At 31.3% G+C, this 17548-nt stretch overlaps 1 protein-coding gene across 10 annotated transcripts in view; it reads left to right on the top strand.

Moving 5' to 3' along the window:
• The window catches only part of LOC107993497 (lachesin), a 405235-nt gene that overhangs the window by 286238 nt on the left and 101449 nt on the right, over positions 1 to 17548 (top strand). For 8 of the 10 annotated variants that reach the window (XM_017049940.3, XM_017049937.3, XM_017049936.3 and 5 more), the window contains one exon: positions 7839 to 8061. In XM_017049940.3, coding sequence (XP_016905429.1) covers positions 7839 to 8061 — 223 coding nt within the window. The remainder of the gene's footprint in view (positions 1 to 7838; positions 8062 to 17548) is intronic. The other 2 variants (XM_017049939.3, XM_017049938.3) reach the window with 1 other exon arrangement.

Raw genomic sequence — 17548 nt, 5'->3', positions numbered from 1 at the left:
TTACATTAAATCAAAAATTAAATATAAATTCAATGTAGAGTGTTCTATCAATACAATCCTGGTTTCTGCAAAATTCGTGAAAGGATGAAATGTTATCTGCGATATCAGGTTCAACCGTGTTTCGTGCACAGACAAAACGACCATGGGCTTAACGCTCATGCGTAAATCGTTTGCATACGACAACAATATTGGTATGCAAAGAGCAACTCTAGAGGGCGTAGAGTGGCGTCACAAACCAAGGGTGTCGGTGATGTTGGCGGATACGAGGTGTTCCACAACACCGGAACCCCATAGATGGTCAACTATGGGAGCTTACGTTGACTATGTATCATAAATTATACGACATGTGCACACATAATGGAACGTGTAAAGAGATGTACATACACTGGAATACATTGTGTTAACTGTACGAATTTTCGAGGAAAGAATTCATCGTTGATTATTGTTCCGAATTGTAAACTTTAATCTCATTTTATTGGTAAATTTAGAAAAGAAAAATACGTACCTTGATATTTTTGTATTGAATTTTGATTAAAGAATTTAATCATGTATTCGTGCAAACTCAATATTCATCACATTTTTCTCAAGAAAGAAATTAATGTTCATAAAAAATCCAATAATTAATTAAATTTAAAAAAGCCTCGATTCGAAACTAAAAATCAATTATTCCTCTTTTCCTCAATTCTTGATTCTTGATTCTACAAAAAATTGATTCTATATCGCTTATTTTTTCTTCATCGAGTACTAATACGTTTACATTAATGAATACACAAATTCCACGTTAATTATCTTCTTTGTTATGGAAATTGCCAATTTTCACGTATCGAAATACATCGTAATGCATTTTTAACTTTTTCAATACATTCTTCGATAAAACCCATAAGAATTTGAATAACTACGAAAATATTTAGCGCTGTATAAACATAATAATATACATATATGAATAACGACCGATACTTAAACGTAGAAACGCCGGTGTAATTACAGAAGGCAGCGTAATTCTAGAAATAACACCATTACCATTAAGGGTGGAATTTCTTTCGCGCCGGAGAGAAGGAAGAAAATCAGATAAGGAGAGAGAAAGTAAGAAGTAGTGGAAGTAAAAAGGAAAAGAAACACCCCCGGGGAGAAAGATCGGCGTGGGAAAAGGAGCGAGTTGAAACAGGTAGAAATACCTTGGCAGCATTGTGAAAGCGAGACGGAGATGGAATGATGGATGGGGGAGAAAGAGCGAAAAAGGAAGTAGCGTGGAATAAAGAGAGGCGGTCGAAGAGAAAAGGGAAAATTGTCTGCGACTTGTGACACCGTTCCGAGACACCATTAGTACGCAGTAATGTACGAGCAATAGTGCATTCGCTCGGATATGTACAAATGCATACGAGGGGCATAAAAGAAACGGAACGTGTGCGAAATCATTCTTCGTGCATCTCTGGAAACTCGAAAAAAATTTAATTCCTCTAAGGTGAAGGATGGTACGCGTGTGCGAGTACAGGTTGAAATATTTCACGTGCGAGCTTCTTGAAATGCTTCCCTTCCAGTGGAGACTCCTTCACTCCTGAACGATACAATATTTTGTTGACTTCTCTTTGAATACCGATTTGTTTCTTTTCCGTGTTTGCAAATATCCGAGAAAGAAACAATGGAAGAAAATAAAAAAAAAAGATGAAAAGAGAGGAAACTACGATTAATGAAGGATTATATTAGGAAGATAGGTGGAGAAGGATTGTTTGTTCGTTGAGGATGTTTATTGAGGTAGAATAAACTTAAGAAGCAAATTTTATTTTAAATTTCTTGTGCAAATGTGGTTACAAAAATACTGTGCATATCAAAAGTGTGAAGTAGAAAGTTCTTCTTGGAGCATCAAGCAACCTTTTTTAATCTCTCGCAAGCAAAGGGAGAGTTTCACGAGGAGAAAAGTTTTGCGAAAAAATTTTGTACATCGTTCTTCATAGTTCACACTTGCTTAGAATTTTAGTATCTCTTATGATATCTCGCATTTAATCTCATTCTTTCAAATATTCTTTATATATATAGATTTTGAAATATAAGAATAGTCAGAAATATTTCAAACGTGTTTTACAATACATTCAAATAGACAAAATTTATATTTATTAATGTATAAATTCTTTATTGTTTCTTTTTTTTATATTTAATGTCAGTTAACATTAATGAAATAATATTTTATATTGAGAACCTGGAAGTAAATATCGATATTTTAAGAATGTTGATAATTTCGATAATTGTCTTGTTATATTTTACATTTAAAACGTAAACTTCCATTATCGCATTTATTTTCCATAAAAGACACGATATGTAGAATAATTAATCAAACGAAACATAACGAAAATATTGATGATTTAACGTTTCATTTGAAGAAAAATATTATCAATTTTAAAAAGATAAGCTTTGTTTTCTTATCTCGTTATGATGATTATATGAAAATAAAGAAAAAGAATCTAAAAAATAACTAATTAATAAACAAAAAGTCATAAAAAGAATATTCAAAAGAAAATTTAAAAAAATATTATCAACTAAAAAAAAATTGAATTTTGGTCGTTCCTCACCATGTTGCATTTCAACAACGATTAAAAAATAATAATAATAATAAAAGAACAATGAAACTTTAATACTTCAGGATCAATCGTTAATCTCCATCGCTTCCATTTACTTCCTTCTCGAAGGGGATGCCTTTTATGCAACCCTCTGTTGACCATTCCCTCGTAACTTTATCTTCTCGAATATCTCGTCTCCTTGGCAAACGTCTTCTTCGAGGAATGGGTCGAATTCCGACGGCGACAATTCGCGTTTGAAGGAGAAAGTTACCCCGAAAAATTTCGAAGAAAGCACGATAAGGATCGACACGTAGGCAGATAAACGAGACTCTTTCTCTCTCCAACGATTCCTCTTGAAGATGATCTGATTCTGGTTCGTGGCTGCTTTGAGACGATGGCGGAGGAAAAATGGGAGATCGGTTACTTTTCGACTGGAGTGAGTCGTTGTCACGTTGCCAGCTTCGAGAGACAGGTTTTGGGATAAGTTTCGAGACGTGGTAAAGCGAAAGTTTAGAGATGAGAGGGTCGCAAGAGGGTCGATGAACGTTCTAAGTTTTAGTTAATTCTCATGTTATATATTGTTATACGTTATTTTAATATTATATTTTATTCGATTATTATACGTGAAAGATATTCTTATTCGTTGCAAAGGATGATATTTTAATGTTAATTCAAATTATCAATTTATATTACTTATACTTCAAATGTATTAACTCATTGTTTGATATATCTTTTATCGATTGCATGAAAAATTTAAATAATTATTTATTTATTTACATCTCTCGATAATCGATGATTACTTTTAAAAAAAATATGTCGATTGCTTCCATGCACGTAATATTAATTTATAACGCAACATTTATTCGATAATATGTACCTTCTTATAATTAATTCAATTTCATTGCTCGAAAGTATATATTGGTATAAATTCACATCCTATACGCATCCTATATGTTTACAAGTTTTATTAATTTGCATACTTTCGATAAAAATAAAATATTGCCATCCCTGGAAATAGCCAATTTTTATATCGAATTTTTTCAACCCCCATTGTGGAATCTATGCAATTAATCGAGTTACAGCGGATTACATATCCAGATACGAATAAAAAAAAAACAAGCAAACATTTATTCAATACACGAATAAAACGTGGAAAACGAGCAATCCAGAAATTAACCCGCAATTTCGCATGAACGTTACGAACTATTCTTTCAATTTTTATTAATATCGTTAATCGATACCGTGCAATTCGACTTTTGTCAACATTTTCTTTTGTTCTTTTTATTTTTCTTTTTTTTTTTTTTTATATGAATATTTGTATGAATGTTATTAAGTGCAGGGTGAAATGAATATCGATGATCGTAAAGGTGACTTTGTATCGGTGACACGCATGTTACAACTAACCAATCCTGCTATCTCTATTTCGCCTGCGGTGATAATAAAATTGTAATGGATACGTGGAATTAACGAAATTCTATATTCTCTCGTGTCCCACAGTACAGCCATTTTTCCGAAGGCCATTGAACGCTTGTTTCTTCATTTTTTTATTCGTGAATATTCATTTGATTTACAACCACCACTGCGGACAGTGTATTAAAAAAAAAAAAAGAGGAAAAAGGAAAGAGAGGAAAAAATAAAAGGAATAAAAATATATATGCATTGAAGACGAAAAATTGAATTTTATCAAATTATGATTCTCATGTTGTATTTTTTAACGGTTTCGTTTTAACATTCTCGCGATTGTTGGTTTAATAATGGTATGTAAAAATTTTTAACGAATCGCTAAAAATACAAGAAAGAAATTCAACAACGAAATTATACAATGTACAAAATGACGTATAACGATTAAATTAATCGTGTTACAAGGAAATTATTTAATCTGATAATTTTGATTTTGATGAAAGTTTATCCAGATGTTTTAATTTTTATTTATTTATTTATTTTTTTTTATAAAACTTTATCAACGTATATAATAATAATGTAAATAATTCCAGGAATCACTTTATACGATTATGTTATTATAATATTCATTTTATGGAAATTATCGTTATTAAATAATTATTTTCATCTTGAATCGATATTTAATAATCATATCATTTTTGAAATTTTCACAATTACACAATCAATATATTTATTACTTATATTCAGAAGAAAGATTATGTTTAACTTGTTAAATCCTTTAAAGGAATAAAAAGGAGAAAATAAATAAGTTTAAAAAATCAAATCTCCAAATTTAAAAAACGATTCTACTCGTTGTGCATCCAACATTTCCAATGGCATCCATTCTTAATATAGAATCTCGATTTTCACTTGTTAGGATCTAACAACCCTAAAGCATAATCCAATATTTCTAATATTCTAATCTTGAACACCAATAATCTTAAATCGCCATTCTAACAAATTCAACGGCAACCTCGTTCCAAAAGAGAAGAGAGGAGAAAGAAGGAAAAGCAGACAGAGAAAATACAGAATATCCTGCTAACTTTAATCTGGTTACTCGCTTCCGGGTTGTCACAGGTGTCGAAAGGACTCTCACAACCCTCCCTAGTTTATCAGCTCTTCGATTAATCTGATAGGATTTGTAAATCTCTCTCTCTCTCTCTTTGTACTAAGAAAATCATTCTCTCTTTCTCTCCCTCGTTCACTCTTCTCGAAAAGGAGGGGGCGAGGGAGGGCGGCAAAGGGACCAAGAAAAAGCGGAGGTAAAGCCGGGGAGGATTACCTGTTCCTTGCAATTCTCTCGGTTATATTCCACAGTATAGACAGCCGCAAGTGGTGAGATATTTTCCACCAGGATATGCGTGTCAGCTGTTACAAAGGAAAGCAAATATTTACACGTCGCCGACTCCGGGATGTCCAATTATCGCGTCCCGGGGCGTTTTATCCTTGCCGCGCTAACTTTCCCAACGATATGCAAAGCGGCTCTATTAATTTTCCACCACCGCGTCGGGGAAACGCGAGGCAACAAATACACTCGGGGAAAACCGTCTGTATCTCCGTGTATCCTTGAAATTTGCAACGAGGCCTCGGCCCACCCGGATGAAAATTCAAGTCTCTTGCATTATGGAACGCGTCTCTATTAATTTTTAATGGGAGAGGGAAGGGGAGGGGGTTACAAGCGGCGAGCCGACATCTGCCGAAGGGGGCGGGCAGGGGAGGGGAGGGGGGAGGCGTGTTCGCTTTGAAATTCGTGCCTCGGCTGTTAGCATAAACAGACGGGGGTTATATTAACTTTTATCCGGATAGCTGCTCCGCGGGTTGAAAACAATGCATCGTGAGGTATAAGAGGATTTTTTTGCGCGGATTTATATTTCTGATATAATTTTGGAATTGTCCAAGTTGAATCGCTGTAGCACAGAAGTGAAGGAGAAGCGAGAAAATAGATGAGAAAATGTATCTTTCTTTTCTTTTAAATTAGAACTTGATTATTATGATTATTATTCACAATGTTTGTCTAGAAATTTATAAAGTTTATTTTTGAAAGTTTTCCTAATATGTAGAATGTCGATAGGAAAAATTGTTATTGGTACTATTATTAATTTTATAATATTATGCTATTATTAATTTGCATTATTGTAGGAATCATTATTGCAGAAAATCATTTTACCCTAATAATTATGTATTGAGTCAACTGCTATTATATCGTTACTGCACACAATTGTACACAATTATTATACTATTTCCTTCGTCATAACATCTGTGCAACGATTTTGCAACAAAAAGCAATCCACAAGACGCGACGATCCGCGAATTTGTTGACACGATTCAAATTATCTCGGTTCTAATAATTAAGAGCTCGAGGAACAACATCGTTGGTACGTTGGTGGTTCAACCATCCAAACACGCCGTTAATCTCGACGGGCTCAGTCAACGAGCGAGAGATTCTTTCAGAAGAATCAAACGCTTTTCGAAAAATAAATCCGAATAGAAAAATAAATAAAACGGTAATAATAAAAATAATGCATCGTTCTCGACCGATGGTAAAAAAGAGACGAGAGAAAATGGCGCGAAATTCGAAATCTTGGTCGACACGAGATCGCGAATATCCAGTTAAACGTCGTCCCTGGTGATTCGTTAATTACCAGCGCAACACACGAGCTACTTCTAATTACGTGGTTCCGTTTAATAGGAAACCCTTAACGAGCGACAAAAGATTCGACCTGCAAATTTCGCTGACTATACGCGGTTTTCTCCGACCGTAAAACCATGTAAATTCACCCGTGTTATCGCGTTACACTTATTTCTGTTTATTTTCCACTCGAATCGAACGTTTACGATATTTTCTTTTTTCTTTTTTCAGGAAATATAAGAGTAGAGAGTCGAATGCTCGTTTAACAGTTTTGATTAACCTTAAAATTTGCCAAGTTTTTTATACGTGTGAAGGAAAGAATTTGCTATTTTTAAGGATCGTTTGTAGCATTCTATTAATCTGTGTGCCTAGTTATTTTTAAAATTAATTTGTTTTATTATAACAGATATTATAAAAACTTGTTATTAATTTATTTAAGCTCAAATAAAACTCTGGATAAAGTATAAATTATAAATATATATTGCATGTAAAAATTGACGATAAAGTTTATCATTATTTATCTATTTATTTATATTTATATATTTATGAGATACACAAATAATTAAAAGATACTTTTATAATACTTTAAACACATTTGAATGTTCGATTCGAATAACAAAAATCAAATTGAATAGTGGATATCATCAAATTGTAATTACTTGATTTCCATATAATTGTATTTAATATCGTATTATATATCTAAAAACTTTAAGGAATCGCACCAAGGTTAATTTTTCTTCATGCATACTTCTTCGTATATACTATTAGCAAGAAAATAATTAATTGACAAAGCGCTTATTCTTAAATTTTGTACAATTTAACATTATAACAAATTTTGAAAAATAATATATATATTCATCTATTCTGTAAAATTCATCCTACCAATTATTGAAATTGATTCGATCTTTGAAAGAAAAATTTGCTGAGATCTCCTTAATTCGACACCAGCCATGGGACGTGTTCAATTAACGAGGCTCCACGTATAATTTGTAGCAACCGAATTAAACATTATAACACATAACTTATACATCTACGATCTGAAAGATCGTATCCAAAGAAATTGTAAAATTTAATCAAACATTTTCTAATTTTTCGTTCGAAAAGAAAAATGAAATATCATCTGATGATAAATTCGCGCATAATTGACAATCGTGGGAAAGAGACAAGCTACAAATTATTCGATCAACCGACTGAAGACACGTTTTTCTACTTTACAGATGACGTTGCAGGTTTCCTGGGTCCGGCACAGGGACGTCCATCTGCTCACCATCGGCCGTTACACGTACACGAACGACCAACGATTCAGGCCGATCCACAACGCGCAGACGGACGACTGGACACTAGAAATCAAATATCCGCAGCTTCGGGACAGCGGTTATTACGAGTGTCAAGTATCCACGACGCCGCACATGAGTCACATCGTATATCTGGATGTGATCGGTGAGTTATTCTTGAAGAGTAACATTTTCTCGTGGCATTTAGCAGATTCGAAAGATTTTTCATTTAATGCAGAATTTGTATTGATACGAATGTTACACATTTTTATAAAGGAATGAATTATAAAAAAAAAATTACCGTACACATTTTTGTATAATGGATTTCGATAGGCATGTATCAAATTAAAAAATTTATTTATTACGCAGTGTTTCCAATTAATTGGATACTTCAGGAAGGATAAAAAAGTTATCAAAAAAAAAAAATGTTTTTTTGAATAATGGAAGAGATTTTAAAGACAATTTTATTCTTTTAAATGAAATTGCATAAGAAGAGTACTAACATCACATTACGTTTTATATATATATTCAAAATTATTATGGTTTCGTTTAAAAAAAAATGAAATTAAAAATTTCTCCCGTTATTCGATCTCAAATCAAACAATTTGTGTTAAAAATAATTATTTCAATCACCATTTACTGAACTCTTCATAAGAAAGTTAAACAATTTTCCGGATATATCCTGTATACTTTTGAAATTTAATTGGCGCATCAATGAGATTAGAAAATCTCGAAGATGAGGTTAAGAGGTTCGAAAATTTCCAACTGGAAGTTTAAAATCAAAACTACGATACTCAGTTGATCGAAAACTCCAAGTTTCTCGCGTATATATTTCCTTCCCTAATGAGATGAATTTTGCATCTAAAAGTAAAAGCCAAGATTTTTGCATAACTTGGAAGATTGATCGTCAAGCAGCCCGTCATCGGCCACGATTCGTCGTCCTATGATTTTTAATTAAACGTTAGCAAGGTGGGCTGATCGCGCACGCAACAATTAGTTAATTCTAATCTGAATCTGCCCCAGTTACTTGGCCATTGCGCGAAATTTAAGCCAAGCTTAAATCCTGGCACAGTGCCAATTGAACACCTGGGATTGGTTGATACCGATTTCGGGCTAAGCCACGACATCGAACAAGGGTTTGATTACGCGAGATTACTTCCCCAACTTGAATTCCGACTGGTTAAGCTCTGTTTTCTATTCCTCGCGAAACTGATACGAGTGCACACGAAACACGGCAATCGTTGCTCCCACTATCTTCTTAATCGGTATTTATACTCGTGGGACGATCCTTTATAGGTCGTTACAATGGATTACCTGCTACAATTAATTTCTCTGCCAAATGTTAATCACTTCCGAGTACTTGGATGCGCGTCCATTATTGGCTGGGACGTTTTATATTTTCGCGATTTTAAAAATGCGATATGTGAGTGGCTCGTTATTTGGTGAAGCGAAAAATAAATTCAAGTTCCATTTTCTATTTTATTTCGTTTGTATTTTGCGTTAAAAAGTAGCGAGCGTTGATTCGTTATTTATTAGAAATGACAGTGTTACGAAAAAATGTAATGTTTCATGCGTGATGTGAAAAGGTAGTATAAGTAATATAATGTATTTTGAAAGTTTGTGTTTTGAAAATTTAATTACAGTTTAATTTAGAAAATATGAAGAAAAACGATGTGAATAATTCGTTATAATCAATTTTGTGAACGTTTCTTTTTCAAAGTTTTAGAATTTATAAACATTCTCTGTTTTTTTTAATCTAATTAATCCAATTAAAGTAATATTTTTATCAAATAATATTTATATATAATGAACTTGATCTTCAATAATTCGATAATTTTCTAAAGAAATTACCGAACTTTATGTTTATGATCTTTCGATTTCACTATTCTCTGACCGCCAACCCCATAAAGCTTGCAAACTTATCCCGTTATAGAATTTATGTTCCGCAATCTACAAGAGAAAGTGTTACCCAACGAATGTCTTGCGTGAAACTTATTTGACCTAAAGATATCCACCATTTTCTTTAACCTAAAACTCTAGTTTCAGATTACCATTCCTTATTTATATAATCCAATTATAAAATCTATAAATCAAGAGAAAGGTAATAGCATATTAAATATAATATAAAAAATTGCTTGCGTTTTGAAGGAAAACAATTTTTCTTAGAAACGAGTCCGTTTAGCCAGCATTTATGCAACTAGAACCCGAGTGCTCGAAAAAAAAAAAATGAAAGAAAGAAAGAACGAAAGAGAAAGAACAGGAAAAGAATGGCGACGTTGTTTAGCCATTCACACGTTAAACGTTCTTTGTTCTCCTGGTTTTACCTTTCCAAGTATTACTTATAGCAAGGAACGTGATACTGTGTCAAAAACTTTTAGCCCCTACTTACGAAACAACTTACATTCTGTGCAAAGTACGTAGTGTTACGTTATCTGTTACGAAATTACAGCAACGAAACTGGAATAAAAATTTTTAACGAATTCGTACATTCACAATTGTTTAAGGAATAAAATTCAAATATACACATGTATAATAATATAATTTTTTTAAATTTTTGACGTTGAAAGGAAGCTTTATATCCAATTGAATCTCCAATCATCTTATTTTTGTGAAACACACGATTAATCAAAATATTTTCAGCTTTCTACGATTAAAATAATTACATTTAAAAATTTTTTTCTTAATTTTTTTAATTTTGAGATATTTCGTTTTAATCAGAAAGATAATAATAAATAATTAGAAAGAATAAGCTGTAATAAGGAATAAATTTTAATGGCTTCGTTAATATTTTAAGAAGCAAAAATTATTGTCTAAAGATATTTCATATTTTATTGATTTCCATCTAAACATTATATTTTGTTGTTAAGCAAAATAGAAAATACAACCGTTTACAAAACACAAGAGAAATTAATTAAAATTAATTCAATCACATTTTACATTTCATTTGCTGTTGCTATTTTTCTCCATACTGATGCAATCAAAATAATCTCATCGTCAAGCAATTGAGAGAGTATTGCTAATAAGTTTCGCGATACGACAATTATTCCAACGGAATTTACACTCCAATTTGTGCATTTGTTTTCGCGCGTCAAAGGTTGTCTCGATGTAAACAGCCACGATGAAACGAAACAGTCGCGTTAAGATCTTCAACGTCTATTCTCATTTCTCTTTCTTGTATTGCACCTTTATAACCATTTTGCCCCAAGACGAAGGGCAAGTAGCTCTCTGGCAACCTTTAATAATATCGTTTCTGTCACCTTTAAGACCGGCAAATTTACTCGAGAAAACGGAAGGAAATACGATGAATTCTAGCCGATAAGAAGCTGGACAGAAATGGATAGAGTAACGACGATGAAACGTCGGGTTAATGAAAAATAATGTCTAAGATCCTTATTAGTGTTTTCATTAACCTTTATTATTATAGAGGCGGCAAGGTTACGAGCCGACGTTCTCCCCTTACGTGACCGTATTAAGGTAAAAATATGAACAAAAGAATAACTTTAACCCGGTGTTACGTTCACGTTGTAAAAATTATTGCATGTTGGAGGAAAACCAAGAAGATAAAATAAAATTTGGCGTTGTTATTTTTTATGTTACAATTAGAATAAAAATTCGCACGATGCATTCACGATTTTGATAGATGACGATATATTAAAAATTCATCAGGATCGTGAAATTGTAAAGATTTTGATGGTTGTTCGTTGAAAATTTGTTAATAAAAATAATTTAGATTAGATTAGGTTACGTTAGATCGTTGTTTGTCAAAAAATTATTAACCTAACCTAATCCAAATTCAATAAAGATCATGAAACAAGAACATTGACAATATCAATTAATTTGTAAATATTATAATTTTTATGTGAAATATTTTTCATATTTATCAAAAATTAATATTCGCCATCTCTTCGATTTTTAGTACGTCAAATATATTAATATTAGAACAAAGGAAAATCAGTGATCTTAAATTTATTCTATTTTTTTTTAACTTTAAGAAACTAGTCGTTCTTTTTATTCGAAACATACTTGTTTAATCACTTATAAATCATAAAAAGAACACAAAGATATCAATAAAAATGGACAAAAGTTGTATTTATTACTATTTAAGAGAATCCTTGCAACAAATTTCCAAAAAAGAGAAGATAAATATTTTTTCAAAATAATCAATATTCTCAAATAGAATCAGACAATCATGCGCGTTGAATCATTAAAAATGCTACTGTCTACTAATTAAATATTACGAGTATAAAAGCAATTGATTGATTGTAATTACTGAAATAAGAGATTACATAAAAATCCGACGATTGCGAGGAGAGCGAAAACTATTTTATTGGCTCAGGTTTGCCCGCAAGATTTGGGTCTAATTCGCAAGGAAATCAGTAAATTGATTGCAGGTGGGTAAATATTGCTCGGTACTATCTTCAAGTAGATGAATTCCAAACTTTCGATAGCGAAGGCAGTTCGCAAATATTGCCACTTCCTCGCCCCGAGTTCGATGCTTATACAGGAAATCGGGCTCCTCTTTGCACACTATTATTGCTGCGCCATCTTCGCGGTGTCTTCGCGGTTTTAAGCTTTAAAACACGACGATTATCTGTGGAAACGAAATATTGAAATTTTAGGAATGCGAGTTCTTTAAAAAATAATTTCGAAGAAAGATTCTTGTAAAGTTATTTAAAGTTAAAGTTAAGATAAAGTTTATTTAAACGAAGAGACATGTGAAATATCACTTAAAAACTCTTTTCATTTAAACGGTTCAAGGTATCGTTTATAAGATATATAAATTTCATATGTGTATCAAGAAAGTATACGTAAGTAGTATAAACTGTTACAAATCAGACGGGGCATTTATCAATGATTCAATTTTTTATTTATTGAAACGTGATGATTATAAATCTGCAAAATTTATTTATTTATTTTTAAAATGAATTTTTCTTCGAATTGAATAAAATATTGTAATACTATAAAATAAATTAATTAAGAATTGAATAAAAAATTTTAAAATAAGATTAATAATCTCTCGCTTTTAGTAAACTCTTTCTAACTATATTTTAAATTATATTTTAAAATTTTTGCAACACTTGTAAACAAAATGACTTGTATTTTTTTTTATACTTCAACAATAATCATTTCCTTTCGATAGTAAAAGAAATAACTATACTAAAAGATAATATAAAATTAAAAAAAAAATAATAACAAATGAACATATCGATGTCGATAAGCCTGTTTCAAATCGTCAATCTTCGAAAGCATATTTTTCAAGGAACGGATAATAACGTAATAATCGTCAAAGTATCTTCGTGCCACAAAGTTTCACCAAATATCCCGTTTCAATCCGTACCAAATTGTCTTCTTTAAACCAATATCGTCGATTCAACCGTTGTAATTATCTTCTCGAACTTAACGACCGTTCGAAACCTCGAAAACCTTCTCCAACCACTTCCCCTCTCCCCCTCCCCCTCCCCTCCGAACGAAGTGGTTTTGCGAGTTCGAATAGGAAAAAGATAATTCCGATTGGCACTCAAGCACAACCGATTTCCCGCATCCCACTTTATTCCACAGTTTCCTGAAATTGTTTCCATCCAGTGTTGTCCCGGATACACCTCTCTCCCCCTCCCCCTCTAATTGTTTCCTTTGTGATTTTAATTTTCCTCGCCCTCCTTCGCTCGCTGCCTTTATCGGTTCAATCCGACGATATTCTTGAACGCTTCTTCGATTTTTCTTATAACGAGTTTCTTTTAGCATCGCCGGGTACGAGCCGTTCCGTAGATTTGGTAATGCAACTTTAAAGGGGAGAAATAAAGAAAGAGATGGAAAATACAGAGGTAGAGATTTTTTTGATATGGATATATCGTGTAATGCTATTTGGTTATAGGAGAATCTGTAAAGTCTTTGATTTTGTTAAAAAAAATATCATTTCTCTCAACTATTTGTACCGTATGTTTAAAATGAATAAAAATTAATAGGTTGGAGTTGGAGACTTTTCTTCGAAAAGAAATAATCTGATTGGAACGATCGAAATGATAAAATATCAGTTAAATGCTTAAGTCTATCTTTTGGCCATTTTTATCTCGATTGATTGTAAGAGATGAAATTATAAGTTATTATAAGAAAAGTTAATCATAGTCGAGGTAATCAGAGTTTGTGCTTTTCCTATAATTACTATAGCTATTTTTAAGGAAAACGTTTAATACTTTAATTAAAAGTTCGATTTAATTAGGTACATACAATGTCTAAGATGCATATTTAACCACTGAGATTTTTCAATCAATCGAACTTATTACCTGTGACCTAGTTTCCGCTATTTTTAATCTTAATGCAACTCGTCGAACAGCCTCTTGAGAAGCATTCAGACGATAAATACACAAGATCCGAATAACAAATAAGCATAGATGATTCTTTATAAAAAAGTAGAAAAACAAAATTAAATAAAATTTTTTATGAGATTAATGTCTTTAAGAGAATCCAATTTGAACATTTTTTAAGTGCAATTGGTTAATTTTTGATTGTGTATAAAAAATTGTGTATAAATTGTAGAATAAAATTTATTGTTTAAGTTCCTTTTCTTTGAGTAAATTTCACTTCTATTCAAAAAATTTTCAAACTTGATTTTCTTAAAAGGTTCAAACGAAAAAGTTTTATCTATCTTTTTTTTTCTTACTTCTTATTTATGTTTATCATGTATGTGTTATTATTTAATCTTTATTATATCTCAAAGTTGTCAATTTTATCATACATAAAAGAAATCGATATATATTGAATATTTATAAAATGAGATCGTTTGAACGCTCCATTAAATACATCTGGTTAATATCAAATAAGGTCAAGATACAGCTGACTTATCGTCATCGTTTTATAATCTTATTTCATACTTCACTAGTTTGATGTGAAACGTATCATATTTTACAATCATATTTTAAGTACTTTATATGGGATGTTATAAATTTTATGAAGAAATGATTTCTTACAAAAAGATAAAACAATGATCACAAAATATATAAGCAAGCAATTGTATGTATTATAATTTTTACGTTCTAATAAATAATGCGAAATGCTAAATAAATATATTAAATTCTCTATCAATTAGTACATTTGAAACTTCATAACTCAAATTTCATATAATCTTTGAATTATAGATTTCAACTTATTTTTTGAGTAAAACAGATTCGCACGCAAAACTTTCTACAAAATTTAATAATTTTCCAATTTAACGATTTAAAGAAAAATTCAATTTTTAAACGTAAATTATTTATTATATAGATATAACGTATAAATATAATCGCGAGATGGATGAAAAGCGATTGGTTTAATTAATTAAATGTCATTCTGAACGTTGTAGCAAAAATAACTCTCAAGAATATTCTCAAATGTATTCACGTTGAAATAAATGAAACAATATCCGAATTGATTTCTGGATATCCGATGACCACATAATTATGAACTTCGAATTGCAGATGCGCAGGGATAAAAGTTCTACTTGTAGAGATAAACTTTGACGACTTTTTGCAAAGTTTAACTATTCTAAACTCGAGTTACAGAGGTAAAATAATGCATCTAGATACCTGGTAAATAATTCCAGTTAAAGTTTTATTTCAATTTATAGAGATTTTCGCGGAAAATAATGGATGAAGTTATTATCTTTTAGAAGTTTTCGAATTATGGAGATTCGAATTATCAAGATTCAATTGTAATGTAGATATACTTTCACAAGATTAGAAGAATGATATTATAAAAATTGAAAATAGAATATATTATTTTTCATTTAAAATAATACTTTCAAATTACTTATTGCTACTTTATTTTCAATTATCAAAATGAAAATAAAATTTATAAAAAACAGTAGCAATGTCAGTTTATATTTCATCTTTCACATCCTGAAATCTATAAATGCTTCAATCTCTTTTGCATGCATGTTGGCAAATTTTCAGTAATTCCTTCTTTTTCTGAATCAACTTCATCTCTGTCATTTCACCATTGACTTTATAATTCTCAAAAGCCCAAAATAATTAAAATTATTAAAATTATAAATAAAATTTTTTTTAAAATAAATATGGAAGATTCAGAAATCAATTAATAAAATTCATATTCTCTGAAGATGAGTTACATAGTTCAAAAATTTATTTATTATTCGAATGACAAACAAACAAACTGCTATCGAAATAATTACTCAATTTATTTGTTAACTGAAACTTTTAAGTAATACAAATATTTTTGAACTACATAATTTTCAGAGAATAGGATTTAATCAGTTTCTAAATCCTTCGATATAAAATTGTTACAAGAAAATGATAGAGATTCGAATTTATTTTATGTCCATAAAATAATTTTCGTAAAAAAACTAAATAAAATAAGAACGCAACAGTAAATAAATTGCAATTCAATTAGAATTCCAATTTCAATCAAGTTCTTCCCAAGATTTTTTTCTTTAACGAAGATTCGCTCGTAAAGTTCGTTTCGATATCCGTTATTTATCAAACCTACGTATTTTCAACCTTCCTCGATCCTCACTTGTGTATTCACCTTCCTCGCCACTTCTACAACTTCGTATCGTGTCGATCCTGAGTAACAGACAAATTTTGTTTGATCGTCGGTCGTTAACAACTTGTAAATACCAGGTATCTACGAGATGGTGACAAAGTGCAACATCTGCGCGAGGACAAGGCGCCTTCATGGTCGGACATTAGGTCGACTTGTTCCACTGACTAGTTCCTACACCGGCGCGTTGTTAGTTGACTTGATCTACTTGCGCCACACTTCGTCGAAACTTGCTTCTCACTTCTATATTCTCTGTTTTGTTCTCGAAACCTGTACGAGACGAATGCGAACAGAGAAATCCTCTTCTACGAAAGTCGATAACGTCTATTGTGTTATGAACGAACCGAGTCGAACTATAAGATGAAAGGAGTTTGTTTAAAATTGGATCAACATTTCGCATATATTGTGGAAATAATGTTATTACGTTTTTGAAATACACAACTTCTGATTTGAAAAAGTAACAATTTTTACAGTTTAAATGTTAATTATAATATATAATTATTAATGAATCGTGATACAATACAAGATTTCCTTTTCAGCTTGCTATTTTATCTAATAATAATCCTACTGATTATTGTAAAAGTTTTGCAAAAGTTATTTTTCTTCGAAATAATAATAACATTCATTATTAATTTCGAGAATTTCGTAATTTTTATAAGATTCAGAATATTTTGAACAATTATTTACCGTTTTATAAAAAACTTTTTTTTGAATTGTATATATTTCACATATATTAAAAGTTGTTCATGAAACTAATCTAATCTATAACAACAATATAATTTCAACACGTATTTTTATTTTACACGTTGCATTCAAAATTAACAGTTTTAAACTCTTCTTCTCAAAAAGAAATTCAACACACAATTATCCACAACACGCTCTCATTATTCCATAAGATAAGATCGAGAAAGTTTTACCTGTTTCACCGGGAAATTAATAATCGCAAGCATGCGATCCAACTCGGTTATCAAAGGTTTCGCCAACGTCGTGGAATCCTTATCGAATTTCTCTTGTTGCAACATCGTCGAGTTTGATTTCCAAACCCGTTACGTAAATGAATTAGCAAGATGCACCTTCCTAACTCGATCCTCCCTCTTCCCTTCCTCCCCCAGCTTTCCTCG

Source organism: Apis cerana, linkage group LG6 (assembly GCF_029169275.1).
Source record: "Apis cerana isolate GH-2021 linkage group LG6, AcerK_1.0, whole genome shotgun sequence".
Lineage (NCBI taxonomy): Eukaryota > Metazoa > Arthropoda > Insecta > Hymenoptera > Apidae > Apis > Apis cerana.
This window is presented reverse-complemented; position numbering and strand designations above follow the sequence as displayed.